Source organism: Rhinolophus ferrumequinum, chromosome 13, assembly GCF_004115265.2.
Source record: "Rhinolophus ferrumequinum isolate MPI-CBG mRhiFer1 chromosome 13, mRhiFer1_v1.p, whole genome shotgun sequence".
In the NCBI taxonomy this organism is placed as follows: Eukaryota; Metazoa; Chordata; class Mammalia; order Chiroptera; family Rhinolophidae; genus Rhinolophus; species Rhinolophus ferrumequinum.
Window position 1 is genome coordinate 7,435,034 of NC_046296.1, and position 27,527 is coordinate 7,462,560.

The following is a 27,527-nucleotide window of genomic DNA, read 5'->3' on the forward strand; positions in this document are numbered from 1 at the left end:
CTAAGATTTTGTCCAGAAAGCGAATGACAGGTGATGCAATAGAGGCAAATGAACCACACTCCCAGATTCAACTATAGTGTCATCAGAAATGGGGCAAATAAAATACGGTAGTTGTTCATTTAATTTACTTGATTGGCTATTTTGATGGCTGCTGTCAAATTCTAGAATATTTCCCCTTTTTGAGAGAATGAAACCCCAGCATGGTACTTTTCTAAGAAGTCTCAGGTTAATAAATGAAAAGGGACAGAAGAAGTATGGAGAAAAGGGTGAGTATTTCTTAAGAGCATACAGAAAAAGAACAGTTTCAGAGACAGGAACCAGTTGAGGACCACTTGAGACCCCCACTATTGGAACTGTTTTCGTTCTCTGAGGCAGGGGCTGCTGTATAGCACTGGGGTTGAGCACCAAGATGTAGCTTCGGTATCAAAAAGGACAGAGAGAAATTCTTTTCCAATTTGGAGAAAAGTTTTCCTGAGCCAATTAATAAGAAAGATTGGGAAGAGCCTCTGTTGCTCCTCAGAGCACTGCCATTTGGAATTAGAAGGGCATTGGAAAGACTGTTTAGAATGCTGAGGGTGTGTGAAGTGCTCAAAATTGTGATAATTTCTTTTCCAATTTCCTGGCACTTTTCTTTATCCTTTCTTTCTTTTTTTTGTAATTAAAGTTTATTTGGATAGCAATGTAGTAAAGTTACATAGGTTTCAGGTGTACAAGACTGTAATACATCATTTATATCTCACATTGTGTGAGAGTCAGTTCTCCTTCCATCACCATATATTTGATCCCTTTTACTCTTATCTACTATCCCTCTTCCTCGTCAGCCTCTCATAACCACTAAACTATTGTCTGTGTCTATGAGTTTTCTTTTCATTTGTTTGTCTTGTTCCTTTCTTGTTTTCAGTTTTATATACCACATACACTGTTGGTGGGAATGCTGATTGGTGCAGCCACTATGGAAGGCAATGTGGATGTTGCTCAAATAATTAAGAATAGAATTCCCATGTTACCTAGCAATTCCTTTTTTGGGTATCTACCCCAAAAATCTGAAAACATTTATCCGTAAAGACATATGTGCTCCAATGTTCATTGCAGCTTTATTTACAGTGATCAAGACATAGAATCAATCAAACTGACCTTTGATAGATGATTGGATAAAGAAGATGTGGTATATATACACACAATAGAATACTATTCTGCCATAATAAAAATGAAATAGTGCCGTTTGCAACAACATAGATGGATCTTGAGATTATTTTGCTAAGCAAAATGAGTCAGACAGCAAAAGTAGAGAACCATATAATTTCACTGATATGTGGTACATAAGCAATTTGATTTTAAGGTAAATAAGATTGGGGATCTCAAATTCCTCGTAACGGCCATTGGTATTGTGAATTATTTTTGTTAAATCAGTCTACTTAGTAAGAAATGAACATGAAGAATAACCACGTTTTCTAAACATAAATTTGTCGAGGGTCTCTGTTTGTATCAGGGTGGGGAGAACCTGAAATATATAGAATACTGAGATCCCATTTTTAGAGGATTTTTTTTCCTATGCAAAGTCCCAAAGAGCTTAAACAGCTCAAACAACTTAACCAGCTTAAGGGAGTTAAATAGCCCAAATACCTTAAAACCTTAAAGAGCCCAAAGAGTTTGCAATCTAAATTTAGACATTCTAATCTAGAACATTTTGATCTCCACGGGGCTGAGCTGAAGGCAGAAGCAGCAGTGTCAAAGAAACAACTTAGTCACGAGGTCATCAGGACAGAGACTGAACGGTGCAGCTCTGATAGACAACCTGCTCATGGGAGGAACAGGCCGAAAGCTGAACAACTGTGTTTCAGTGAGACAGACCAGTGTAGAATCGAACCGAAGGTTAGCCAATTTCATAGAAATAGTCTGGTTCCAAGGAGTCAAGCCACAGGCTAGCCAGTTTTCCAAAACAACCTGAAATTGAAGGAATCAGGCTGTTGTGTCAAATTGAGTACTCACAGACAAACAGGGCCTTTAGCAGAAAAGTCAAAATCTCTGACAGATTGGAAAAGTCACGAGAGCTTCAAAACACAAAGAGAGTAGAAGTTCAAATCCAAGAGAAAACTTAGCTTTAGAACTCCTGGGCCAGTGAGAAAAACAGCAAGCTCTAAAGGCTCTGTGGGTGCCACACATGTTTGCTCACCATCCCTGGTGTTCTTGGGGGTCTTCTCTGGACCCTTGTGTAGGCCACCAAATATGTTGGCCTTAAACAAAAAGTCAGCTAGATATTTCTCGAACAAGTGGTTCGTTTGGGAAAAGAGACAATTGTGATCTGCAACATGCACCCAGGGTGAGGCACTTGCAAAAGAAGAGGAAATTCCTTTAGAGAAGGACAGAGGGCGTTGGGAGGGTGGTTATAACCAGAGTCCTACCTGTGGGCTTTGGACACAGACGGAGACATGAGACTCCTCCTTCAGGCCCTTTCAATACAATCTTGCTTGATATCTTCTTTACTAATTTCCTAACACATTTAAACTATTGTCTAAGTTACAAGGGTGACAAAAAAATTTTCAGCCATTTCTTTATATATTTTAAAGGAAAGGAAAGTAGAGAAAAGAAAATTATTTCACATACGTATATGAATTCATGACTCATGCAATTATTGTGAAGCAGCTTCCTTAGTATTTTCCATCCTCTGTGTTCCGTCAGGTCTTTCTGTGTGGGAGGTTCTGAAAAGCCTAAACCACATGCCTTGTACTCTTGATCGGAGATGTGACTTAGACTCTGCCCATCAGATGCATTTCTGAGGAGTGGTTGTCAGAACAGAGTGAGGGGAGGGGACGTGCATGACCACAGGTGCTCAGTTTGCTGGTGTGTGTCCTGGGCAGGCAACACATTCTGGTGGACACGGCTTTCTGATTCTCCAGATTGCTGTTGCCATGGCAATAGCTTTTCTTAAAACACTATGGGATTTGAAGGATTAAAACTTTGAATTGCCAGAGCCTGTTCATGTGGCCTTTCTCTCTATTTGTAATCTTCTTAATCCATGACAATAAACCCCTTTCTGCTGAAACCAGCCATCATGTCTTGTCTCATGTCCAACTGACTCAATCACTTAACAGGTGCAAGTAACACGTCAGCCTTAGTTACTGTGTACCCGGAAAATAAGACCTAGCTGGACCATCAACTCTAATGTGTCTTTTGGAGCAAAAATTAACATGTCATCCTTAGTTAGATGAAATCCATACCCCTGGGCTATGCACGAACCACCACTGAGGATGTCATGATGTTTGTTCATTAGGCTCGTAGGGAAAGCATGGAAAAATGACTTCTTAGCATGTTTAGGCTGCAATAGTAAAAATACCTTATACTGGGCAGCACGTGCACAACAGAAATATATTTCTCACAATTCTAGAGGCTGTGGATTCCAAGCTCAAGTTGCTGGCAGATTTAGTGTCTGGTGATGGCTCACATTCTGGTCATAGATAGTTTTCTCGCTGTGTCCTCACGTGGTAGAAGTATTCAGGGAGCTCTGTGGGGTATCTTTTATAAGGCATTGATCCTAATCACCAGTGCTCCAACCTCATGAACTAATCACCAACAAAACATCTTTCCTTTGCAATATAATCATAATCGGGTATAGGATGTCACCATATAAATCTTTGGGGGACAAATAATCAGACCATAGCAGTAACTGCCTGACATCGATGTGTCATCTGATTATTGAGAACCTTCTGCTCAGCAATGACCCTTAGCTTAACTTTCACCTGGAAGCCATTGTCCTCAATCTTGGCCCATTTTCAAAGGTCCAATCATAGTGTTTCCCCAAATAACCGTGTCTCCAACCTTTCAGCCTTGTTTCTTCTAAAGTCTGGTAATTTCTTAAATTCAGGAGTCGATATCATTGAATTCGCTATTTTTCATTTCAAAATGATCATCAGCTATAACCTTTGAATTTTACATACTGTTTAGACTCTTGTTCTTCCAAAGCTCTCTTGGGTATAAAAGTGATGTGACATCAGTGCAGTGTAATTTTCTGACAAATCTCAGGCATAAATTTGTTCCCACTTCCACAAATAATTCATAAGCATAAGGAAACACCTGAATTAATCTGCAATTTAAAGCTCTCAGTTCATTTTTTTTTCATTCCCAGGCACCTGATTAGTGAATATTTTATACTTCGTTAAATTTTTTCTAAGTTTCTACCTAGAAAATGAAGACATGGAATAATCTGTACCCTAATGGTTGATGCAGTGTGGCTTTGGTTTAATTCATCAGGACATAGGTTGACTTGTTTCAGTCTTGGTCAGTTTTGGCTAAATAACACCTGTTAAATTGCTCCCATTTTTTCAAGTTTTATCGGTCTCAATTATCTATAAAATATGAGAAATGATTGCCTAAAAAAGTCTAAAAATTTTAACCTATTGAGTATGCATTTCTAAAGTGTAATTTTGTCTTCTGATTTGTCAAACAGCCAGCGTAGTCACTCGATCAGTATTTTAGAGATATTTCAACTATTAATAAAGTAACGCCAGAGAGATTTTAAAATATACTATTAAATAAATCTGAGAAAACTTCATACTTGCCCCTCTGTGTGATTCTAATATACTTCTTCTAGGCTGATGGTGTCCCTTACACACTATTTGAAGACAAGTGGTATTATCCAGGAATTAATTTTTCAGCCATTCAGTCTATTTTGTGCTTGGTTATTAGAAGTTTCATTTAGTTGTTATTTTCTCTATAAATCAAAATATGTATGACCTATGTCATGAGAGTTCGAGTACATTTCACCATAAAGTTAAAAAAAAACATCAGATAAGTAACATCTCATACCTGGAACTCAGCCTGATTGTGGGCCTAGAGATGATGAAACTTCCTTAGGCTCTAAGAATTTAATTTATTGCAGTAGGAACAATATCTTCATTTATACTCTTCCGACCTCCACTTAGAAAACTCATTTTCCAGGAAGCACAGCAGTTGGTGGGTGATTTAGAAACCAAGATTATAAAGAAAATGCCTCAAGCCAGATAAGGTACTATATCAGGTCCTGGATACCAGGTTTTGATGGGGAGTAGCTGGAGTTATACTAAGCCAGGAACTCATAAAGTAATTACATTAGTTATCAAAAAGTATGCATCCACATGTACGTATCATATATATCTATATATCTATATCTATATCTATATCTATATATACACATTCAGATGTATAATTTTAGCAATGAAATTATGGTGTAATAATTTTCAATAAGTTTCTGATCTATAAAATTATTGTTATTAATGCAAGTACTGCCATATATGGGTAATGTTAGATGTTTGCATAAATGATGTAAATTTTATTCTTTTTATTCAAATATTAACACCTTTCTTTTATGGTTTTCCATCTTTTTATAAACGGATTCCTAAGTATTATTTTGTGCCATAAGTTTTGGTGAAATCTCTCTATCTCTACATGCAGATGTATAAATATTGTATTAGTCAGTTTTTATGCAATAATGGTTTGTAAGGAGCCACTCAAATATTTCATAGCCTATAATATCAAGAATTCATTTCTGTATTCATGAATGTTTATGTTTACAGTGGTGGAGGATCCAGACAGTGCTCAGCTGTGTGGTTCCTCTGCAGGCACATGAATTGGTCTCCACTATGGATGGTTTCCTTTGAGGCAAAACTGAAGGTGTGAACCCAAGGCACATCAATCTCAGGGCAAATTGCAGGAAAGAACAAAATCCCCCAAATAAACTGCACAAGTAAGTTTAAGTCCAATTATTTATAATACAATTAGATATCACTTTGATTTATTCTTAGGTCTTTGTAATTCTTCAAGTCTTTAAAAATGATGACTCTGTTCAATATTTAATATATTTCACCCTGGAATTTACAAATACTTATACTTTTTCTATACTTATACTCTTAAAGTAAGTTAATTTTGTGTTAATTTGAACCCCTTTGCACTCTATGATTTCCCATAGACTTGCTCAGTGAGGGGCTCTCACTAACATTTGGAAGTCAGGCGAGGAGGATTCAGTGCTATCCATCAGGTCCTGCAGGCAGAGAGGACGACTGGAGAATCACCGGTGAGCTGAGAGCATCAGCACCCCCACTCCTGGGCTTCCCACAGGTCTGGTGACCACATGGTTAGACAGCCTCTGTCTCCCAAGGCATATGTTCTCTGGTTTCTGGGGGAGCATCAGGAAATTCCCTGTTCCACTATCTGCTTCCCCTGTTATTAATTCCCAAGGCCATTGAAACAATGTACTTTAGAAATTAATTCCCTATATTAAGCAATTCCTGCTTGGAATACACACTGTGGCCTGTCTTTCATTTTATGAACTCTGATTGATACCGTAGCCTAGACAGCTCATGTGTGATGATTTCAGTTCTTTATGAAATCAGGAGAGGCGTTGTATGTGCTACGGAGGTTGAGGGGACACAAAGAGGGTTAGGGTACAGAGGAGGAGCTCTGGATACTTCTACCAAAACCTCCAGTCACCATCAAAGAGTGGGTGCATCTGAGAAATGCTCTCAGCTGATGGAGACCCAAGAGGAGCAGCTGGGGCGGCCTGCTCTCAGCTGTCGGCTTCTTGGTTTATGTTCAGGCTCATAACACTGTGGGACCCCAACTCTTATGATGTAGACAGTAATAAGTTGCCATATCTTCAGGCTGCAGGCTGCTGATGGTGAGAGTGAAATCTGTCCCAGATCCTTGGCCACTGAACCTCGAAGGGACACCGGTTTGCAAACTGTTTGCATTATGGATCAGGAGCTTAGGAGCTGTCCCTGGTTTCTGCTGATACCAGGCTAAGTAACTGCTTATGCCCTGACTGGCCCGGCAAGTGATGGTGACGCTGTCTCCCAGTGATGCAGACACAGAGGATGGAGACTGGGTCATCTGGATATCACATCTGGCTCCTGAGAAGGGAAACATGAAAACAAACATCCTTACTCTTAATGATGTTACCAGGTCTTATAACTACCCTGCAGTCTAAGTGGTACTGACCACACTGGCAGAGTAAACCCCCAGTTTTCCTTCCTTAACTGGGAGGCACAGCAGCAGGAGGCTGAGGAGCTGAGTCGGGACCCTCATGTCCATGCTACGTCCTGCCCGGACTGATTCCTGCACAGGGTGTGACCACACTATTAATGTGTCCAGGGCTGTGGGTTGCACCCCAGTAACATGCAAATAAGCAGGGTTGGGGCAGTTTGGGCCCAGCTGCAGGGCTGACTGGTCTCAATAACACGGCACAGTCAGTGTCTACCAGGTTCCCCAGCCCCACAGGGCAGCACACATTTGCCTGCAAGAAATGTGTTTCTCCTCGGCAGTCACAGAATCATTCTGCCGTCCTATGAGTATAGTGTTCTTGTTCTGTTCACATTTCAGGACATGCTTTTCTTGCTATTTCTCCATCTAAAACAGGGGTCTGTCAAGCATGATATTAACCTAGTACTTGGAAATAATTTTGCCAGCTCTTTACATTGGCACGTGAGCACACTTTTGCAGAGAGGGAGACTTCTTTTGGGTTGAATTCTTAAAACCTTTGGTATGGTAAATTAACACTATTGGCAACTAGAGATGCAATGAGGTGTAAGAACAACAACTGAAAGAAAACTGAATGTCATGATTTGTAAGGAAGTGCCCAGTGACTGAGTAACTGTCTTTGGTAACCTGTGATCTGTAGCTTAGTGATCTGTCTTTTCCATTTCCGGGTGCTCTGACACACCGCATGCATCTAGGCCAGCCCTGGTCAGGGATTTCTCTCGTCCACAAAAGATATGCAGGTCTTTCCCATGCCCATGTTACATGTCCCTGAGCTCCTTGGGTTACAGCTTGTGCCTCGCTTCCTCCTTAACCCAAGCTATTCTCTTCAAAAGCTGAAGGAATCTCTAGACTAAGTGCTTATGTATAACCCTGACACTACTGTGTTCCCTAAACCTGCATATTCCTGCATCACAAAATCTCTTCCAGTTTCTAAGAGAATACATTTCTCGGTGGCTGGATGCAGGGTCTTGGGCACAAGCAGGTGATGGGAAAAAAACACAGGAAGTTGAGGATGGGAGGCTTGCACAGGGTATTAGAGCCCACACACTATGGAAATGGCATCCATGTGTGATAGAGGGGGAACCCAGCATGGAGCTAGAATGGGGTGAGGACTGGTGTCCCCAAAGGCAGTGGTGGCACTGTTGATCTGGTACATGTGTTAATCAAGCAGAGGTACAAGAAGACGACATTCACCTAGGCAGGGGCTCTCAGTGTAATTGTCAGAGCCCACACATGGTGGGGAGGGCACCCATGCAGGAGTGCAAAGCTGGCAGTGGCCTGACGAGGGTATCAGAGCCAGAACAGGGTCTGTGGGAGGATGTATGGGGGCAGTTATGTGCAAGGGGATGTAGTTGGCTGTAGCAGCAGGAGATTGGTTTCATTCAGGCGGGTTGATGATCATATAAGTCAAAGTATTAAGAGTCAGTAGAGACAAAATTCTCAGTGTTGGAGAAAGTAGTTCCAGATACAGAAAACAAAACTCCTATGATAAACTGGTTTGGGATTGAAATCGGAACTAAGAGGGTTGCATGTAGATTAGATATGAAAGCGTGTGTTGATATATAAATAGATGATGGATAGATAGATAAATAAACATATTTTCCCTAACCTGGAACCAATGACCCCAATGTCCCAAGAAGCACCCACAATGCCCAGATCTTGGTTTCTAAATAGTATTTCCACTGAAACAAAGCAGTAGTTCCTGGAGAAATGCCTCAGTCCAAGTCTAGAATAGAGATAATACAAAATAACTCTGGGCCAGAAAATGAGAAGTGCTTAATTTGGGCCAGAAATTCAGAAGTGCTCAAGAATGATGAGTGTAATGAAGTGCGGGGAAAAGAAGGAGAAGGAACACAGGCTAGAATGGGGCTAAATGATTATTTATTTAGTAATATCTAGTCAATTTATTTAGCAATATGCAATAGCAAAAGACAAGGGCAATTAATAGAGTGTGCTAATGACAGACAGTAAAGGTGGTTAAGACTAAACTATATACATTGATAATAATATCACATCAAAGGAGTACACATACTTGTAAGTTTAAGAGATCCCAACACATGTTTATAATTTAACAAAATTTACTTGGCTAAATACACAAATAATATCAGTAAGGAGTATCCAAAAGCAGTAATAAGCTCTATAGGATAATGACTATTACAGTAGATGTAAAAAGCTCACCAAACTGGGGGAGAACAGCACTGGAAAAGTCATAAATCAAAACCTTGCCAGGTCTGCAGCAGAGAGAAACTCAGGCATCTTCCACACTACTGTTTGCTAGTTCCCAAGAATGCTGTGTTGTTGTTTTTGTTGTTGTTGTTAGAAGTCAAGGCGTCTTTTTTTATTATTATTATTAGTTTCAGTGCACAAGACAAAGTAATACTTAGACATTTATAAGGCGTCTTTTGACATATAAGCCATAAGCTGCACCTAAGGTTTCAAGGTGTTAACAATTTGAAGAATGTTGCTGTTGTTGTCGTTGTTGTTGTTGGAAGTTAAGATGTCTTTTGATGCTGTAAGCTGTCAGCTCTAAGTTTTTTAGATGCTAACAAGTTCTCAAGAAGGCTAACCGTGGGGAACAGCACTGGAGAGGCCAGGAACCAGCCAGACCTCACCAGGTTCACGGCTGGAAGTCAGGACATCCCCTGGTGTTGTAAGCTGCATATTGTTGGAAGTCCTTAACATGTTAGAATGATGAGAAATCACCAATGACAAAATGACCAAATGATGAAATAATAATTATTTAATAAATATCACTGTCAACTGAGGTCTGTCTTACATATTTTCGCAGATGTACCTTAGAGCCAAGTTTTATGTTCTTGCCTCCCCCTCTGGGAATGGCCAGTTCCAGGAGGGTCCGGCAGTTACTGATATGAATGTTGCCCATCCAGCCGAAGGGACAGTTCATCCGGATGAGCAACATCTACTGTTCTTGCTGGAACCATCAGCCCAAGGTCTTCCAAAGCCTGGCAACATGTCTGTCACGTCGTCCTGATATAACTTAGCTACTTCTTCACTTCATCTGCTGATGTGGGCGAAACAGACAGAACACAGAGGGAATTTTCTCAACCCCTGATCAAGAATTTCTTTAATCCTAAGCGAACCATCCCCTCACAACACGGACAGAACGACAAATGCCATCTCATATCTCCCCTACTTGAGAGAATGAGACCAAACAAAAAACCTCATCTCATGTCTCCCCTGCTCAGGAAAGTGAGACCAAAGGGGGACAAAAAAACAACCTCATTTCATATCTCCCCTGCTCGGGAAAATGAGACCCAGAAAATAACATCATCTTATATCTTTCCTGCTCGGGAGATTGAGACCAAAGGGGGAATTTACTCAACCCCTGATCACAACACAGAAATCACCTCACATACAGGAACAGATAAAAGCTAATAGACAAAAGCTCACATCAGCCAATAAAGACAAATTTTCTTCAACATCGTCCCTAAAGCAAGTCATCCACATATTGCAATAAGTAGAACTCCTAGGGGAATGTGTACCATCTAGATTAGCCTTCAGAATTTGTGAGGAACAGAAAGTGCTCTCAGTGAAATTCTGAGGCATTAATGTCCAGGTAAGTTGTTTTCCTTCACACATGAAAGCAAAAAGGTGTTGACTAGCTTCATTGGCTAAAATACTGAAGAATGTATTGCGTAAATCAATTCCAGTAGGAAATTTACTTCCAGTTGGGATGGATGCTAGTAGTATGTGAGTGTTAGGAATAACAGGATTCTGAAAGATAACAATGTTGTTTATTGCTCAGAGGTCCTGGACAATCTCAACTCCCATCCCTTGGGTTTTCTCACAGGAAAAGTGGGAGTGTTACAGGGTCTAGTGCAAGGGAATGAGGCCCTGACTTTTGGAATCTACTTTGGGCTTTATACCTTGAAAGAACCCTTATGGGATATTGATTCTGGCATCAGGGTTTAAGGAATATATTTGAATATTGATAGGAGGTACACTGTGGATTATGCCAATATCAACTGAAGATTTTTGCCCAGAAAGAGAATGACAGGTGATTCAATACGGACAAATGAATTATGCTCCCAGATTTAACTATAGTGTCATCAGAAATGGAGGAAGTGAAATATGCGAGAAGTTCATTTAATTTACCTGCTTTGCTGTTTTGATGGCTACTGTCAAATTCTAGAGAGATTTTTCCCCTTTTGAGAGGAGAAATTCCAGCATGATGCTGTTCTAAGAAGTGTCAGCTTAATAAATGAGTAGGGACAGAGAACTAAGGAGGAAAGGGTGAATAACTCTTAAACAGCTTATACAAAAGAACAGTTTCAGAGACAGGTCTCATTTGAGGGTCATTTGAGACCCCACTATAGGAAATGTTTTAGTACACTGAGGCAGGGACTGCTTCGTAGCTTGGGTTTGAACACCAAAAGCACAGATTAGGCATCAATTTAAACAGGGAGAATTCATTCCGAATTTGGAGAAAAGTTGTGTCAGGCTATTGTGTCAAATCCAGTACTCTCAGACGAACAGGGCCTTTAGCAGAAAAGTACAAAGCCTCTGACAGATTCGATAAAGTCATGAGAGCTTCAAAACACAGAGAGTGGAAGTTCTAATCTAGGAGAAAACTCAGCCTTAGAACTCCTGGGCCAGTGAGAAAAACAGCAAGCTCAAAGGCTGTGTGGGTGCCACACCTGTTTGCTCACCATCCCTGGTATTCTCGGGGGTCTTCTCCGGACCCTTGTACAGGCCACAAAAATATTGACCTTAAACAAAAAGTTAACTGGATACTTCTCCAACAAATGGTTCATTTTTGAAAAGAGACAATTGTGATCTGGAACATGTATCCAGGGCGAGACAGGTGCAAAAGAAGAGGAAATTCCTTTAGAGAAGAACAGAGGAAGTTAGGAGTGTGGTTATAACCAGAGATCTTCTTGTAGGACTGGGAGAAGGAAGTAGGCATGAGACTCCTCCTACAGACCCTCTCAATACAATCTTGATTGATGACTTCTTTATTAGTTTTCTTACACATTTAAACTACTGTCCAAATTATAAGGGTGACAAAAAAAAACAACAAGAACCCCAGCTGTTTCTGTATATATTTAAAGCAAAAGGCAAGTAGAGAAAAGGAAATTATTTAACATACATACATGTATTCCTGACTCATGCAATTACTGTGAAGCAGCTTCCTTAGTATTTTTCATCCTCTGTGTTCCGTCAGTCTTTCTGTGTGGGAGGTTCTGAGGCTAAACCACATGCCTTGCACTCTTGGTCGGAGATGTGACTTAGACTCTGCCCATCAGATGCATTCCTGAGGAGTGGTTGTCAGAACAGAGTGAGGGGAGGGGACCTGCATGACCACAGGTGCTCAGTGTGCTGGTGTGGGTCCTGGCCAGGCAACACATTCTGGTGGACAAGGCTTTCTGATTCTCCAGGTTGCTGTTGCCATGGCAATAGGTTTTCTGATCACAGAAAACACTAGGGGGGAGGTTTGAGGGATTAGAACTGAGTTGTCAAAACCCATTCATGTGGCCTTTCTCAACATTTGTAATGTTCCTCATCCATTATAATAAACACCTTTCTGCTGGAATCAGCCATCATGTCTGTTCGTATATCCAACTGACTCAATCACAGAACACATGCAAGTAACACATCAGCCTGAGATGAAATCCATACCCCTGGGCTATGCATGAACTGCCACTGCTGATGTCATGATGTCTGTTCATTAGGCTCACTGGGAAAGCTTGGAAAAGTGACTTCTTAGCATGTTTAGGCTGCAATAGTAAAAATACCTTATACTGGGCAGGTTGTAAACAACATAAATATATATATCTCACAATTCCAGAGGCTGTGGATTCCAAGCTCAAGTTGCTGGCAGATTTGGTGTCTGGTGATGGCTCACATTCTGGTCATAGATAGTTTTCTCGCTGTGTCCTCACCTGGTAGAAATATTCAGGGAGCTCTGTGGGATCTCTTTTATAAGGCATTGATCCCAATCAATGGTGACCTCATCACCAACAAAACATCTTACCTTGCAATATAATCATAATTGGATTGGGACTTCAACATTCAAATGTTTGAGGGGACAAATAATCAGACCATAGCAGTAACTGCCTGACATCGATGTGTCATCTGATTATTGAGAACCTTCTGCTCAGCAATGACCCTTAGCTTAACTTTCACCTGGAAGCCATTGTCCTCAATCTTGGCCCATTTTCAAAGGTCCAATCATAGTGTTTCCCCAAATAACCGTGTCTCCAACCTTTCAGCCTTGTTTCTTCTAAAGTCTGGTAATTTCTCAAATCCAGGAGTCGATATCATTGAATTCGCTATTTTCTATTTCAAAGTGATCATCAGCTATAACCTTTGAATTTTACATACTGTTTAGGCTCCTGTTCTTCCAAAGCTCTCTTGGGTATAAAAGTGATGTGACATCAGTGCAGTGTAATTTTCTGACAAATCTCAGGCATAAATTTGTTCCCACTTCCACAAATAATTCATAAGCATAAGGAAACACCTGAATTAATCTGCAATTTAAAGCTCTCAGTTCATTTTTTTTTCATTCCCAGGCACCTGATTAGTGAATATTTTATACTTCGTTAAATTTTTTCTAAGTTTCTACCTAGAAAATGAAGACATGGAATAATCTGTACCCTAATGGTTGATGCAGTGTGGCTTTGTGTTTAATTCATTAGGACATAGGTTGACTTGTTTCAGTCTTGGTCAGTTTTGGCTAAATAATACCTGTTAAATTGTTCCCATTTTTTCCAAGTTTCTTCAGTATCAATTATCAATAAAATATGAGAAATGATTGCCTAAAGAAAGTCTAAAAATTTTAACATATTGAGTATGCATTTCTAAAGTGTAATTTTGTCTTTTGATTTGTCAAACAGCCAGTGTAGCCACTCAGTCTGTATTTTAGAGATATTGCAACTATTAATAAACAAAAACTAAAGAGATTTAAAAATATACTATTAAATAAAACTGAACAAACTTCATACTGGCTCCTCCATGACATTCTGATATACTTCCTCTAGGCTGATGGTGTCCCTTCTACACTATTTGAAGACAAGTGGTATCATCCATGAATTAATTTTTCAGCCATTCAGTCTATTTTGTGCTTGGTTATTAGAAGTTTCATTTAGTTGTTATACGCTCTATTGTAAATCTTTTGTAAATCAAAAGACGTATGACCTGTGTGATGAGAGCTCGAGTAGATTTCACCATAAAGTTAAAAAAAAAACAACAGATAAGTAGCATCTCATACCTGGAACTCATAGCCTGATTGTGGGCCTAGAGATGATAAAACTTCCTTAGGCTCTAAGAATTTATTTTTTTGCAGTAGGAACAATATCTTCATTTATACTCTTCCGACCTCCACTTAGAAAACTCATTTTCAAGTAAGCACAGCAGTAGGTGGGTGATTTAGAAACCAAGATTATAAAGAAAATGCCTCAAGCCAGATAAGGTACTATATCAGGTCCTGGATACCAGGTTTTGATGGGGAGTAGCTGGAGTTATACTAAGCCGTGAACTCATAAAGTAATTACATTAGTTATCAAAAAGTATGCATCCACATGTATGTATCATATATATACCTATATGTATACAGATTCAGATGTACAATTTTAGCAATGAAATTATGGTGTAATAATTTTCAATATGTTATATAAAATTATTGTTATTAATGCAAGTACTGTCATATATAGATAATGTTAGATGTTTACATAAATGAAGTAAATTTTATTCTATTTATTCAAATATTAAAATTTTTCTTTTATGGTTTCCCATCTTTTTATAAATGGATTCCTAAGTATTATTTTGTGCCATAAGTTTTGGTGAGATCTGCCTATCTTTATATACAGATGTATAAATATTGTATTAGCCAGTTTTTATGCAATAATGGTTTGTAAGGAGCCACTCAAATATTTGATAGCCTATAATACCAAGAATTCATTTCTGTATTCATGAATGTTTATGTTTACAGTGGTGGAGGATCCAGACAGTGCTCAGCTGTGTGGTTCCTCTGCAGGCACATGAATTGGTCTCCACTATGGATGGTTTCCTCTGGGGCAAAACTGAAAGTGTGAACCCAAGGCACATCAATCTTGGGCAAAATGCAGGAAAGAACAAAATCCCCCAAATAAACTGCACAAGTAAGTTTAAGTCCAATTATTTCTAATACAATTAGATATCATTTTGATTTATTCTTAGGTTTGTAATTCTTCAAGTCTCTAAAAATGATGACTCTGTTCAATTTTTGATGTATTTCCTCCTGCCATTTACAAATAATTATACTTTTTCTATACTTATACTCTTGAAGTAAGTTAATTTTGTGTTAATTTGAAAATAATTTTGGATGTGTTTTTAACGTGTGGATTTCAATAGAGTTTCTTAAATGGAAAAGGGAGAAAAAAGGCCTATTTAACTGAAGTAAATGTCCTCTAAAACAGAGCATCTTAAACCTTATACATATCTGCTGATATTGTGTAGAAATGAAGACCCTTAAAGAAGGTGAAAGGTGGAACCTGATGTTTCGCATTTGTAATAAGCTCCCATGGTATTAGTGATGCTCTGGCTCCAAGGAAAATTTTGAACAGCAAATTTTTTTCATTTTAAGACTAAGAATGCTCCATCCACATTTAAGTTTTGATTTTTTCATCAAAAAAGACTTCCATTCTTTGTCAAATTATTTCTATATATGTGAAACATTTCCCTCATTTTTCTATTTTCTGATTTAACAAAGAGTCCTTATTATGAATGATAATGATGGTTGAAAGCAAATCCAAGTGTATGTAACTGGCATAATTCTGAACATGTAAAAGGAATGACCATCCAGGCTGTCAGTTCCCCATCATCATTCTCCCTTGTGGAAGCACATTTCTCAGAACCCCTTTGCCCTCTATGATTTCCCATAGACTTGCTCAGTGAGGGGCTCTCACTAACATTTGGAAGTCAGGCGAGGAGGATTCAGTGCTATCCATCAGGTCCTGCAGGCAGAGAGGACGACTGGAGAATCACCGGTGAGCTGAGAGCATCAGCACCCCCACTCCTGGGCTTCCCCACAGGTCTGGTGACGACATGGTTAGACAGCCTCTGTCTCCCAAGGCATATGTTCTCTGGTTTCTGGGGGAGCACCAGGAAATCCCCTGTTCCACTATCTGCTTCCCCTGTTATTAACTCCCAAGGCCATTGAAACAATGTACTTTAGAAATTAAATCCCTATATTAAGTAATTCCTGCTTGGAATACCCACTGTGGCTTCTCTTTCACTTGATGAACTCTGACTGATACCGTAGCCTGGACAGCTCATGTGTGATGATGTCAGTTCTTTATGAAATCAGGAGAGGCATTGTATGTGCTACGGGAACACAAAGGCTGAGGGGACACAAAGAGAGTTAGGGTGCAGAGGAGCCATTCTGGATACTTCTACCAAAACCTCCAGTCACTATCAAAGAGTGGGTGCATCTGAGAAATGCTCTCAGCTGATGGAGGCTCAAGAGGAGCAGCTGGGGCGGCCTGCTCTCAGCTGTCGGCTTCGTGGTTTATGTTCAGGCTCATAACACTGTGTGAGGGGTACTGTAACCCCTTTGACAGTAATAAGTTGCCACATCTTCAGGCTGCAGGCTGCTGATGGTGAGAGTGTAATCTGTCCCAGATCCTTGGCCACTGAACCTCGAAGGGACACCGGTTTGCAAAGTGGACGCCTTATAGATCAGGATCTTAGGAGCTGTCCCTGGTTTCTGCTGATACCAGTTTAACCAACTGTCAATTATCTGACTGGCCCGGCAAGTGATGGTGACTGTGTCTCCCAGTGATGCAGACACAGAGGATGGAGACTGGGTCATCTGGATATCACATCTGTCTCCTGAGAATGGAAACATGAAAACACTCATCCATACTCTTAATGATGTTACCAGATCTTATAACTACCCTGCAGTCTAAGTGGTACTGACCACACTGGCAGAGTAAATCCCCACTTTTCCTTCCTTACCTGGGAGGCACAGCAGCAGGAGGCTGAGGAGCTGAGTCGGGACCCTCATGTCCATGCTACGTCCTGCCTGGACTGATTCCTGCACAGGGTGTGACCACACTATTAATGTGTCCAGGGCTGTGGGTTGCACCCCAGTAACATGCAAATAAGCGGGGTTGGGGTAGGTTGGGCCCAGCTGCAGGGCTGACTGGTCTCAATAACACCGGGCAGTCAGTGTCTACCAGGTGCCCCTGCCCCACAGGGCAGCACACATTTGCCTGCAAGAAATGTGTTTCTCCTCGGCAGTCACAAGAGTCATTCTAGTGTACTATGAGTATAGTGTTCTTGTTCTGTTCAAATTTCAAATGCCTGAAATCTATGTAATTTTACTAACAATTGTCACCCCAATAAATTTAAAAAATAAAATTAAAAAAAAAATTTCAAATGCTCCTCTTGCTATTTCTCCATCTAAAACAGGGGTCTGTCAAGTATGACATTAACCTAGTACTTGGACATAATTTTGCCAGCTCTTTGCATTGGTACCTGAGCACCCTGTTGAGGACAGGAAGACTTCCTTTAGGTTGAATTCTTAAAACCTTTGGTTTGGTAAATTAACACTATTGGCAGCTAGAGATGCAATGAGGTGTAAGAATAACAACTGAAAAAAAAATCAAAGTGTCATGATTTGTAAGAAAGTGCCCAGTGACTGAGTATCTGTCATTGCTAACCTGTCACCTCTAGCTTAGTGATCTGTCTTTTCCATTTCCCAGTGCTCTGACATACCACTTGCATCTAGACCAGCCCTGGTCAGAGATTTCTCTTCTCCACAAATGAAATGTGTCAGCCACCTTTCCTCTCTGCAGGTCTTTCCCGTGCCCATGTTACATGTCCCTGAGCTCCTTGGGTGACAGCTTGTGCCTCGCTTCCTCCTTAACCCAAGCCATTCTCTTCAGAAGCTGAAGGCTTCCCTAGTGTAAGTGCTTATGTATAACCCTGATACTACTGTGATCCCTAAACCTGCATATTCCTCCATTACAAAACCTCTTCTGGTTTCTAAGAGAATATAGTTCTCAGTGGCTGGATTCAGGGTCTTGGGCACAAGCAGAGTGATGAGAAAAAAACATAGGAAGGTGAGGTTGGGAGGCTTGCACAGGGTATTAGAGCCCACACAGTATGGAAATGGCATCCATGTGTGAGAGATGAGGAACTCAGCATGGAGCTAGAGTGGGGTGAAGACTGGTGTCCCCAAAGGCAGTGGTGGCACTATTGATCCGGTACTTGTGTTAATCAAGCAGACGTACAAGAAGACGACATTCACCTAGGCAGGGGTACTAAGTGTAATTGTCAGAGCCCACACATGGTGGGGAGGGCACCCATGCAGGAGTGCCAAGCTGGCAGTGGCCTGACAAGGGCATCAGAGCCAGAACAGGGTATGTGGGAGGATGTATGGGGGCAGTTATGTGCAAGGGGATGTAGTTGGCTGTAGCAGCAGGAGATTGGTTTCATTCAGGAGGGAGGAGGATCATACAAGTCAAAGTATTAAGGGTCAGTAGAGAGAAAGTAGTTCCAGATACAGAAAAAAAACTTCTTGGATAAACTGGTTTGGGATTGAAATTGGAGATATGAGGATTATATATAGATCAGGTATGAAAGTGTGTGTTGATATCTAAATAGATGATGGATAGATAGATAAATAAATAGATTTTCTATACCCTAGTACCAATGGCATTCAAGTCCCAAGAAGCACCCACAGTTCCCAGATCTTGGTTTCTAAATACTATTTTTCACTAAAACAAAGCAGTAATTCTTGGAGGAATGCCACAGTCCAGGTCTAGAATAGAGAAAATACAAAATATCTCTGGACAGTTTGGGCCATAAAAAGAAGTGCTCAAGAATGACTTATTTCACTTGGCTTAACGTTCTCTAATTCCATCTATATCATTGCAAACTGTTAGATTTTGTTCTTCTTTACAGCTGAGTAATATTCCATTGTATAAATGTACCACAGTTTCTTAATCCAGTTGTCTACTGATGGGCATTTTGGTTGTTTCCAAGTTTTGGCTATTGTAAATAGCACTGCAATAAACACAGGGGTGCATATATTTTTTCAAATTAGCACTTTGGATTTCTCTGCATAAATACTTAAGAGAGGAATTGCTGAGTCATAAGGTAGTTCCATTTACAGTTTTTTGAGATACCTCCATACTGATTTCCATAGTGGCTGCACCAGTCTGCAATCCCACCAACAGTGCACGAGTGATCCCTTTTCTCCACAACCTCGCCAGCAGGTTTTGTTTGTTGATTTATTGATGATAGCCATTCTGACTGGAGTGAGGTGGTATCTCATTGTGCGTTTTATTTGCATTTCTGTAATCATTAGTGAGGTTGAGCATTTTTTCGTATGTCTGTTGACCACCTGAATGTCGTCTTTAGAGAAATGTGTCTTCATGTCCTCTGCTCACTTTTAATTGTGTTGCTTGTGTTTTTGGTTGAGCTGAATGAGTGTTTTATAAATTTTTGATGTTAACCCCTTATCAGACATATCATTGACAATTATCTTCTTCCTTTCAATAGGATGCCTTTTTGCTTTATTGATGGTTTCCTTTGTTTTGAAAAAAGTTTTTAGTTTGATGAATCCCATATGTTCATTTTTTTCTTTTGCTTCCCTTGCCCAAGGGGATATATCAATAAAAGTATTACTCAGAGTAATGTCTACAAATTTACTCCCTATATTTTCTTCTATGAGTTTAATGGTTTCAGATCTTACATTTAAAATTATGACTATATGACTATATACATATGTGACTATATATGTATATATAGTCACGGGATATGGAGAATAGCATAGGGAATAGAGTAAACGGAATTGTAATAGATATATATGATGTCAGAGGAGCAATATATTGGTAGTGGGGGTTATCACTTTTTGAGGGGTGAAATGTCTAACTATTGCATTGTTTTGTACACCTGAAACTAATACAAAATAAAATAAAATAAAGCATTAAAAATAGGAATGATGAGGCGAAGAAAAGCCATTTGGAATGAGACTATCATGTGCCAAACCTGTGGAATTTTGAGTTTCAAAATCAATAATGATGGTAACTCATTGAAGGAAATATGAACCCATGACTTTATACTGATGCTTTGATGAGGAATACGATATTCGTAAAGCATTAAGGACTTTTCCAAAAAAAAAAAATTCATTAATTTCAAAGGGCAAAAGAGCATCTGTGCAGCAGAGAAGTTGGTGGACACCACCTTGATCCCGGAATTGAAGTGGCATCATCAGTAATGGGGCAAATTGGAATATTGGACCACCTAATAGGATGCAGTGAGAAGAGCAGACAATCACGTTCAGATATGCCTGCCAAAGATGCATCATCTGAATCTGATCATGAGGGGAAATCAAACAAACCCAAATTGAGGCACATCCTACAAAATAACTGGTATTCATCTTCGAAAGATCATTAAGTTCAAGCAAAGAATGATGAACTGTTCCAGGCTGAAGGAGACTAAAGGGATATAGACAAGTGAAGGCAACACGGGAATCTGGACTGGATCCTTTTGTTGTAAAAGATAGTTGTGAGACATTTGTCAAAATTTGAAGTGTACCTGAGGATTAGATGGTTTAATATATTGATGCTGATTTTCTTATTTTACGGCTGTTTTGGGTTATGTATGAGAATGTATTTTTTTGAAGGAATACATAGTAAAGTCTTAGAGGGTAGGGCTACCAGGTAATCGGCTTTCTCTCAAATGATTAAGGGATAGGGGGGAAATACTACGTGCTGTGCCTACAACATTTCTGTAAGTGAGAAGTTGTTTTGAAATGTTACAAAAGTACAAAAAGCAGTTCTCGAGAGCACATTGAAGGTTTCAAAAAGCATTTTTAATCCCATTTTTATTATCATAATAGGGCCAAGTGATTTACTGCAGACACACAGGATAATTAATATCATGTTTCCTCAAAGGTGTGTTATGAGTACATCATTTTCCAAACCCATAGATCTCAATTTTAGAGTAAAATAAACAGGGAATACCTTGTTATTAAATTGGTCTCCTCCATATTCTGTCCCCTCTCTTGACTTATGGCCTTACTTCAACAGCATAAAAGTTCTGGCTATTGATGCTAGACCTGATTACTTCATGATAAATTGCTGGGGGTTTTTTATGTGTTTTTTCCCCCTCCAACTATAGAGAATGACCCTAAATTGGAGTCTCGAGTAAGATACTGCAGAACAGGGTGGGAGTGGCCGCAGACATGTTTGCTTATTATCTGTCCCTTTCATTAAAATTAAAACCCTATGAGGTCAGAGTTTCTGTTTGATTCGTTTAAAGTGCTCTATGCCTAGCAAAGTTCATGATGCTATGATTTCGATAATTCTATAAATATATATATATATATATATATATATATATATATATATATATATATATATATATGTAGGAACAATGAAGGTGTGCTCTAGCGGAGCCTGGGTGCTGAAGCTATTTTACCTCTTACCCCCAGGAGGAGCTGTGACATCTTAGGTCTGTTATTCACGGAGGAAACGAGAAATTGAGCTATAAGTTGATGGCCTAAAAGATCAGTGACAAAGATCATTCCTAAGTATGTGTGACACATTTTCTGAGATAGTGTTTGTGTAGGGGGAGCTATCAAGTGTCTGGTTTGTTGTAGGTGTGTAAAAATGCAACTGACTTCTGAATGTTAACCTTGTATCCTGCACTTGACTGAATTTGTTTATCAGTTCTGATAGCTTTTTGGTGAATAATCAGGGTGTTCTATATATAATACCATGTCATCTGGAAATAATGTAAGTTTTACTTCTTCCTTTCCCATTTGGATGTCTTTTATTTCTTTCCCTTGTCTGATTACTCTAGCCAGGACTTTGTATACTATGTTGAGTACAAGTGGACATACTTGCCTTGTTCCTTATCTTAAGGAAAAAGCTACTTTTGAGTATGCCATTAGCTGTGGGTTTGTAATATATGGCCTTTATTTAGTTGAGGTATTTTCCCTCTATTCCTACTTTGCTGAGTTTTTATCATAAGTGGAGGCTGGATTTCATTGAATGCTGTTTCTGCATCTATTGACGTGATCATGGGTTTTTACGTTTCATTTTCGTCATGTGGTGTATCACATTAATTGATTCGCAGATATTGAACCAGCCATGCATCCCAGAATGAATCCCACTTGATCGTGGTGTATGATGTTTTAAATATATTGCTGAATTCCATTTTCTAATATTTTGTTGAGGATATTTGCATCTAATTTATCAAGGTTGTTGGCATATAATTTTCTTTTTTTGTAATGTCTTTGTCTGGTTTTGGAATCAGGGCAATGCTAGCCTTGTAAACTGAGCTTGGAAACCTTTTTTCCTCTTGAATTTGTTTGGAATAGTTTGAGACGGATAGATGCTAATTCTTCTTTGAATATCTGGTAAAATTTACCTGTGAAGCCATCCAGTCCAGGATTTTTATTTTTTGAAAGGTTTTAAATTCAAGTTTGTTGATATTTTTTTGTCTGTTCTGATTTCTGGTTTTTCTTTCTTTCTTTCTTTCTTTCTTTCTTTCTTTCTTTCTTTCTTTCTTTCTTTTTTTTTTTGTATTAGTTTCAGGTGTGCAAAACCATGTAATAGACATTTATCATTTATCCCCCTCACAAAGTGATAACCTCCCCTTCCCCAATCTAATACCCCTCTGACATCGCATACAGCCATTGCATTTCCACTGTTAATCTATGACAATCTTTTTTCTTTAATTCAGTCTTGAATGATAGTGTGTTTCTAGGAAAATATACATTTCCTCCAGATTGTTTGATTTGTTGGCATACACTTGTTTCTACCATTTTCTTAAAATGTTTTATATTTCTGTGGTGTCAGTTGTCACTTTGCCTCTTTCATTTCTGATTTTATTCATGTCAGTCCTCTTTCCTTCTTGATGAATCTGGTTAAAGGTTTAACAATTTTGTTTAGCTTAACAAAGAACCAGCCCTTATTTCATGAATCTTTTGTCTTTTTTAGACTCTATTTAAATTACATCCACTTTGATTTTTATTATTTCCTTCTTTCTACTCACTTTGGGCTTTGTTTGTGGTTCTTTTAATTGTTTCTTTAGGTGTAAAATTGGATTCTTAATTTTAAAATTTTCTTGGTCCATCGGGTAGGCTTGTATTGCTATGAATTTCCCCTTTAGGACTGCTTTTGCTGTGTCCCATTGATTTGAGGACATTGTGTTTTCATTTTCTTGTGTCTCAGGTATATTTTGATTTCTTTTTTGTTTCCTTTTGACCCACTCATTATTTATTAGCATTTTATTATTTAGCCTTCATGTGTTTATGGGTTTTCCCATTGTTTTCCTTGTAATTTATTTCTAGTTTCATACCATTGTAATCAGAGAAGATACCTGATATGATTTGAATCTTCTTAAATTTATTGACACTTGTTTTATGGCTTAATATGCGGTCTATTTGGGAAATGTTCGATGTGCACTTGAAAGCATGTATATTCTGCTGCTAAGGAATGAAATGCTCTAAAAATATCAACTAAATCCATCTGGTCTGGTGTGTCATTAAAGGCTGCTGTGTCCTTGTGGTTTTCTGTCTGGAAGATCTGTCCAGTGATATTAATGGGGTGTTAAAGTCCCTACTATGATTGTAATACTGTCACTCTGTCCCTTTATGTTGGTTGATATTTGGTTTATGTATTTAGGTGCTCCTATGTTGGGTACATAAATGTTTACAAGGGTTATGTCCTTTTATTGGATGGATCCCTTTATTATTATTTAATGTATCTCTTGTCTTTATTATAGCTTTTGCTTTAAAGTCTATTTTGTCTGATATAATATTAGTACTCCAGCTTTTTTTTCACTTCCATTCCAATGAAATATCTTTTTCCAGCCTTTTACTTTCAGTTTGAGAGTGTCCTTCAATCTTACTTTCAATCAAGTGTGTCCCTTGAAGATCACATATGTATTGGACTTGTCTCCTTATCAATTGAGACACCCTATGTGTTTTGATTAGAGCATTTAAACAACTTACATTTATAGTAATTGTAGACAGATATGTAGTGATTTTCATTTTGTTATTAATATTTTTTGTTTTTCTTCCTCTTCTTCTTCTTTTAAAGAAGTCACATTAACATTTCTTTTAATACTGGTTTGTTCATGAAGAAGTCCTTTAGCTTTCTCTTATCTGGGAAGCTCTTTATTTCTTCTTCAATTTTACAACCAGTCATAATGTGCTGTCTTCTTTTTATCGTTAGTTATGAAACATCTGTTCAGCTATCCTCAGATGGTTCTCAAGGTTGGTTGTTTGATAATTTAGTTGTAATTTTAATGTCATTACTGTAGGAGGGAGGCACAGCATTTATCTACTCCACCATTTTGGATACTCTTAAAATTTTTTGCATCTTTTTTCCTTACAACTACTGGTACTTTGAGTAACATAAGCTCAGAGTACCTCTAATTTATCATCTATAGAGGATTATTATGAGATTAATTACAATAAGTGAATAAGCCATTAGTACAGTATTAAACCCATGGTAAATCTTTAAGACTTAAGTAAATGTCAATTCACGAAGAAATTATTGTTGCTGTTTACTGTTATTTGTGATTGGCAGTAGTAATAACAGTAGTAGTAGTAGTAGTATTTTCTTGGGTATGGGCTTTTTTTCTCTCCCCTAGTTCTCTGTCTTTAACAACACATTTTATGGTCTCAGAGAAGGGATTCAAAGACCATGCTGTGAACAAATTTCTTTGAAATTCTGGACTAGAAATCCCATTTTTTTAATTAATTGAGGTTTGGGTTCATTTGAGGTTTTTTAAAATTAGTTTCAGGTGTACAAAGCAACATAATGATTAGACATTCATACCTCTCACAAAGTGATACCCCCCTCCCAGTTGGCTACCCCTCTGACATCATACATAGCTGTTATTATACAATTGACTATATGCCCTGTGCTGTACTCCACATCCTGTGACCATATATATATATATACATTTAATTACAGTTGACATTCAACATTATTCTACATCATCTGGCACTCTACATAACCTATACATTATTGATTATGTTCACCTTGCAAGGTTCGAGGTTTGTGTCATCAAGAAAAGAAGCTTTTGCACTATACACAATAGCCAAGACATGAAAACAACCGAAATGCCCTTTGGTAGTCGACTGGATTAAGAAAGTGTGGTACATTTATACAATGAAGTATTACACAGCCATAAAGAAGAAAGAAATCTTACTATTTGCAACAACATGGATGGACCTAGAGAATATTATGTTAAGTGAAATAAATCAGACAGAGAAAGACAAATACCATATGATCTCACTTATATGTGGAATCTAAAGAAAAGAATAAATGAATGAACTAATTAGAAACAGTTTCGGAGACAAAGAGGAAAAACTGAGGGTTGCTAGATGAAAGGGGGGTGGGGATAAGGGGGAAGGCGAGGGGATTAGAAAGCACAGTCAGTAACCACAAGATGGCCCTGGCGTTACGAAAGTTAATTTGGGGAATGTAATCAATAATGTAAAGATTTTGTAGGGTATCTGATGGACACGTGTCTCATTAGTGAGACCACCTCCGGGAAGATGTAGATGCCTGACCACTGCACTGTACACCTGAAGCTGAACAATAATGAATGTCAACTACAATTATATATATACATATATACATACATGTATATATATATATATATATATATATATATATATATATATATATATACACAAGAAGCGGAGTACAACATTAGGAATAGAGACAGTGGAAATGTAATGGCTCTGTGTGATGTCAGAGGGATAGTGGAAGGGGGAAAGGGTTGACCTAGTGTGAGGGATATAAATGATAAATGTCTAACTATGACTTTGTTTTGTGCACCTGAAACTAATAAAAAAATAAAAATAAATAAATGTATACGAAGAAAAAAAAATAGAAAGGAAGCTTTTGAAGCACTAAAGTCTCATGCAGTCCTTTACCCATGAACCTTGCAGATCTTTCCTGCTAATGGACCCCGCACAGATGAACAGGCCACAGGGAGACTGCAGCTACTGGAACCATCTATCCTCACCACATAACAAGCCTGGGAGGATAGTTTATGTTCAGTGCTGCAACACTGTGAGTGGAACTGTATAACCCTGCTGGCAGTAATAACTGGCGACATCATCAGCCTCTGCCTTGCTGATTGTGAGAATAAATTCTGTCCCTGACTGAATTACACTGAACCTATGTGAGACAGCAGAAAATTGGTCATCTGCATCATAGATGAGAAGCTTAGGAGCCTGGCCTGGTTTTTGCTGGTACCAGCTTAGGTAGTGATGAACACATAGATGAACACATAGGCATCCCTGTGACTTATGTGAAATACCATGCTCTGGACTTAGGTGTAAAATACTAGTTTTATCTTGCTGTGTTTCTTAGAATAGGTTATGAGCGATGGGCAGGGAGGAAGGAGCTAATGCCTTTGGAGCAAATGTATGCAATGCTTATTTGTGCTCTGTGCAGTAGAGAATGCTCACAGCTTATTGGAGTGTTTCCATGGCCAGTTCTATTGTTTATTTTAGACATTTATTATTTTAAATCTTAAGTTTTTCTCATTTTCTATATTAACTTTTCCTCATTTCTCTCTTTTTCTCTCATTGTGTTGTCTGAGACTTACTCGACCTTCTTTTTTGTCTAATAAAGTTCCACTGTTGTCATTAATGGCATCACTTTTTTTTCTCACAAATGACCCAGGTAGGGTGAAAGTTATATGGTCAGCTGATATTCTGATTCTATTCCTTGTGTACTAAGACATTTCTTAACTGAAAACGAGTCGTGTATGTAAAATTTGATCATATATCTTTATATCATCTGAGGAGAAGAGTGAAATGATAAAATGGAGGCATTGTGATAAAGCTGGAAAATTATTAAAATCAAGTAGGTTGAGGTATGAGGAAACAATATTCTTGCTTTAAGTACCCTGAGATCTTAAACTTTTGAAAGTTCAGTGTGTGTCAGTACCTGGATATACAGAAATTTTATAGCTAAGCCTCTGAAGGACTTAAGAAAGAGTGTTCATGTGCTGGAGATGTATATAGACAACCACATATAGATATATGTAGACAACCTCTATAGACAACCACTTCTCATGTTAAAAAAAAAAAAGTTTCATTATCCAGACCACCTGGCATTCATTATGAACCTAGATGTCTGGAAGACTATCATCCTGACCCAATCTATGGTCTAACAATGAAAAATTCATTGTTTACCTCAATAATGTAGTTTTCACTCTGAGAACTCTTAGCTTTTCTTTCTTTTTCAGAACACACTGGGTATTGCCGAGTTGTCTTTCCAGTTTGCAAATCTTTAAGGCCCTTGACTAAATCTTTGCCATTTATCTCTAGCCAAAGCCTCCTGAATCTTTTGTGCTCCAATGACACATCTATCAATGTGACTGAAAATGTTTTATTCTAAAGCTGGGTATCATCATCTCCATGGTTAATGTACAAGGCTCTACAGCTGCTCTTCTTAGAAGGTCCATGTGGGAGGCATCTTGATTATAAATCACCTTCAACATTGAGTACCAGACCTTGCAATTTT

The 27,527-nt window shown here is 38.7% G+C and overlaps 2 gene segments (V, D, J or C); both read right to left on the reverse strand.

Annotated features, from left to right (window-relative positions):
* Positions 1-6,570: 6,570 nt before the first annotated feature.
* On the reverse strand, positions 6,571-7,062 carry LOC117033318 (immunoglobulin kappa variable 1-27-like). The segment is given in 2 exon segments: positions 6,571-6,881; positions 6,966-7,062. Coding segments are annotated over 2 exon segments (408 nt in total).
* Positions 7,063-16,528: 9,466 nt separating this feature from the next.
* On the reverse strand, positions 16,529-17,026 carry LOC117032867 (immunoglobulin kappa variable 1-39-like). The segment is given in 2 exon segments: positions 16,529-16,839; positions 16,966-17,026. Coding segments are annotated over 2 exon segments (366 nt in total).
* Positions 17,027-27,527: the final 10,501 nt, after the last annotated feature.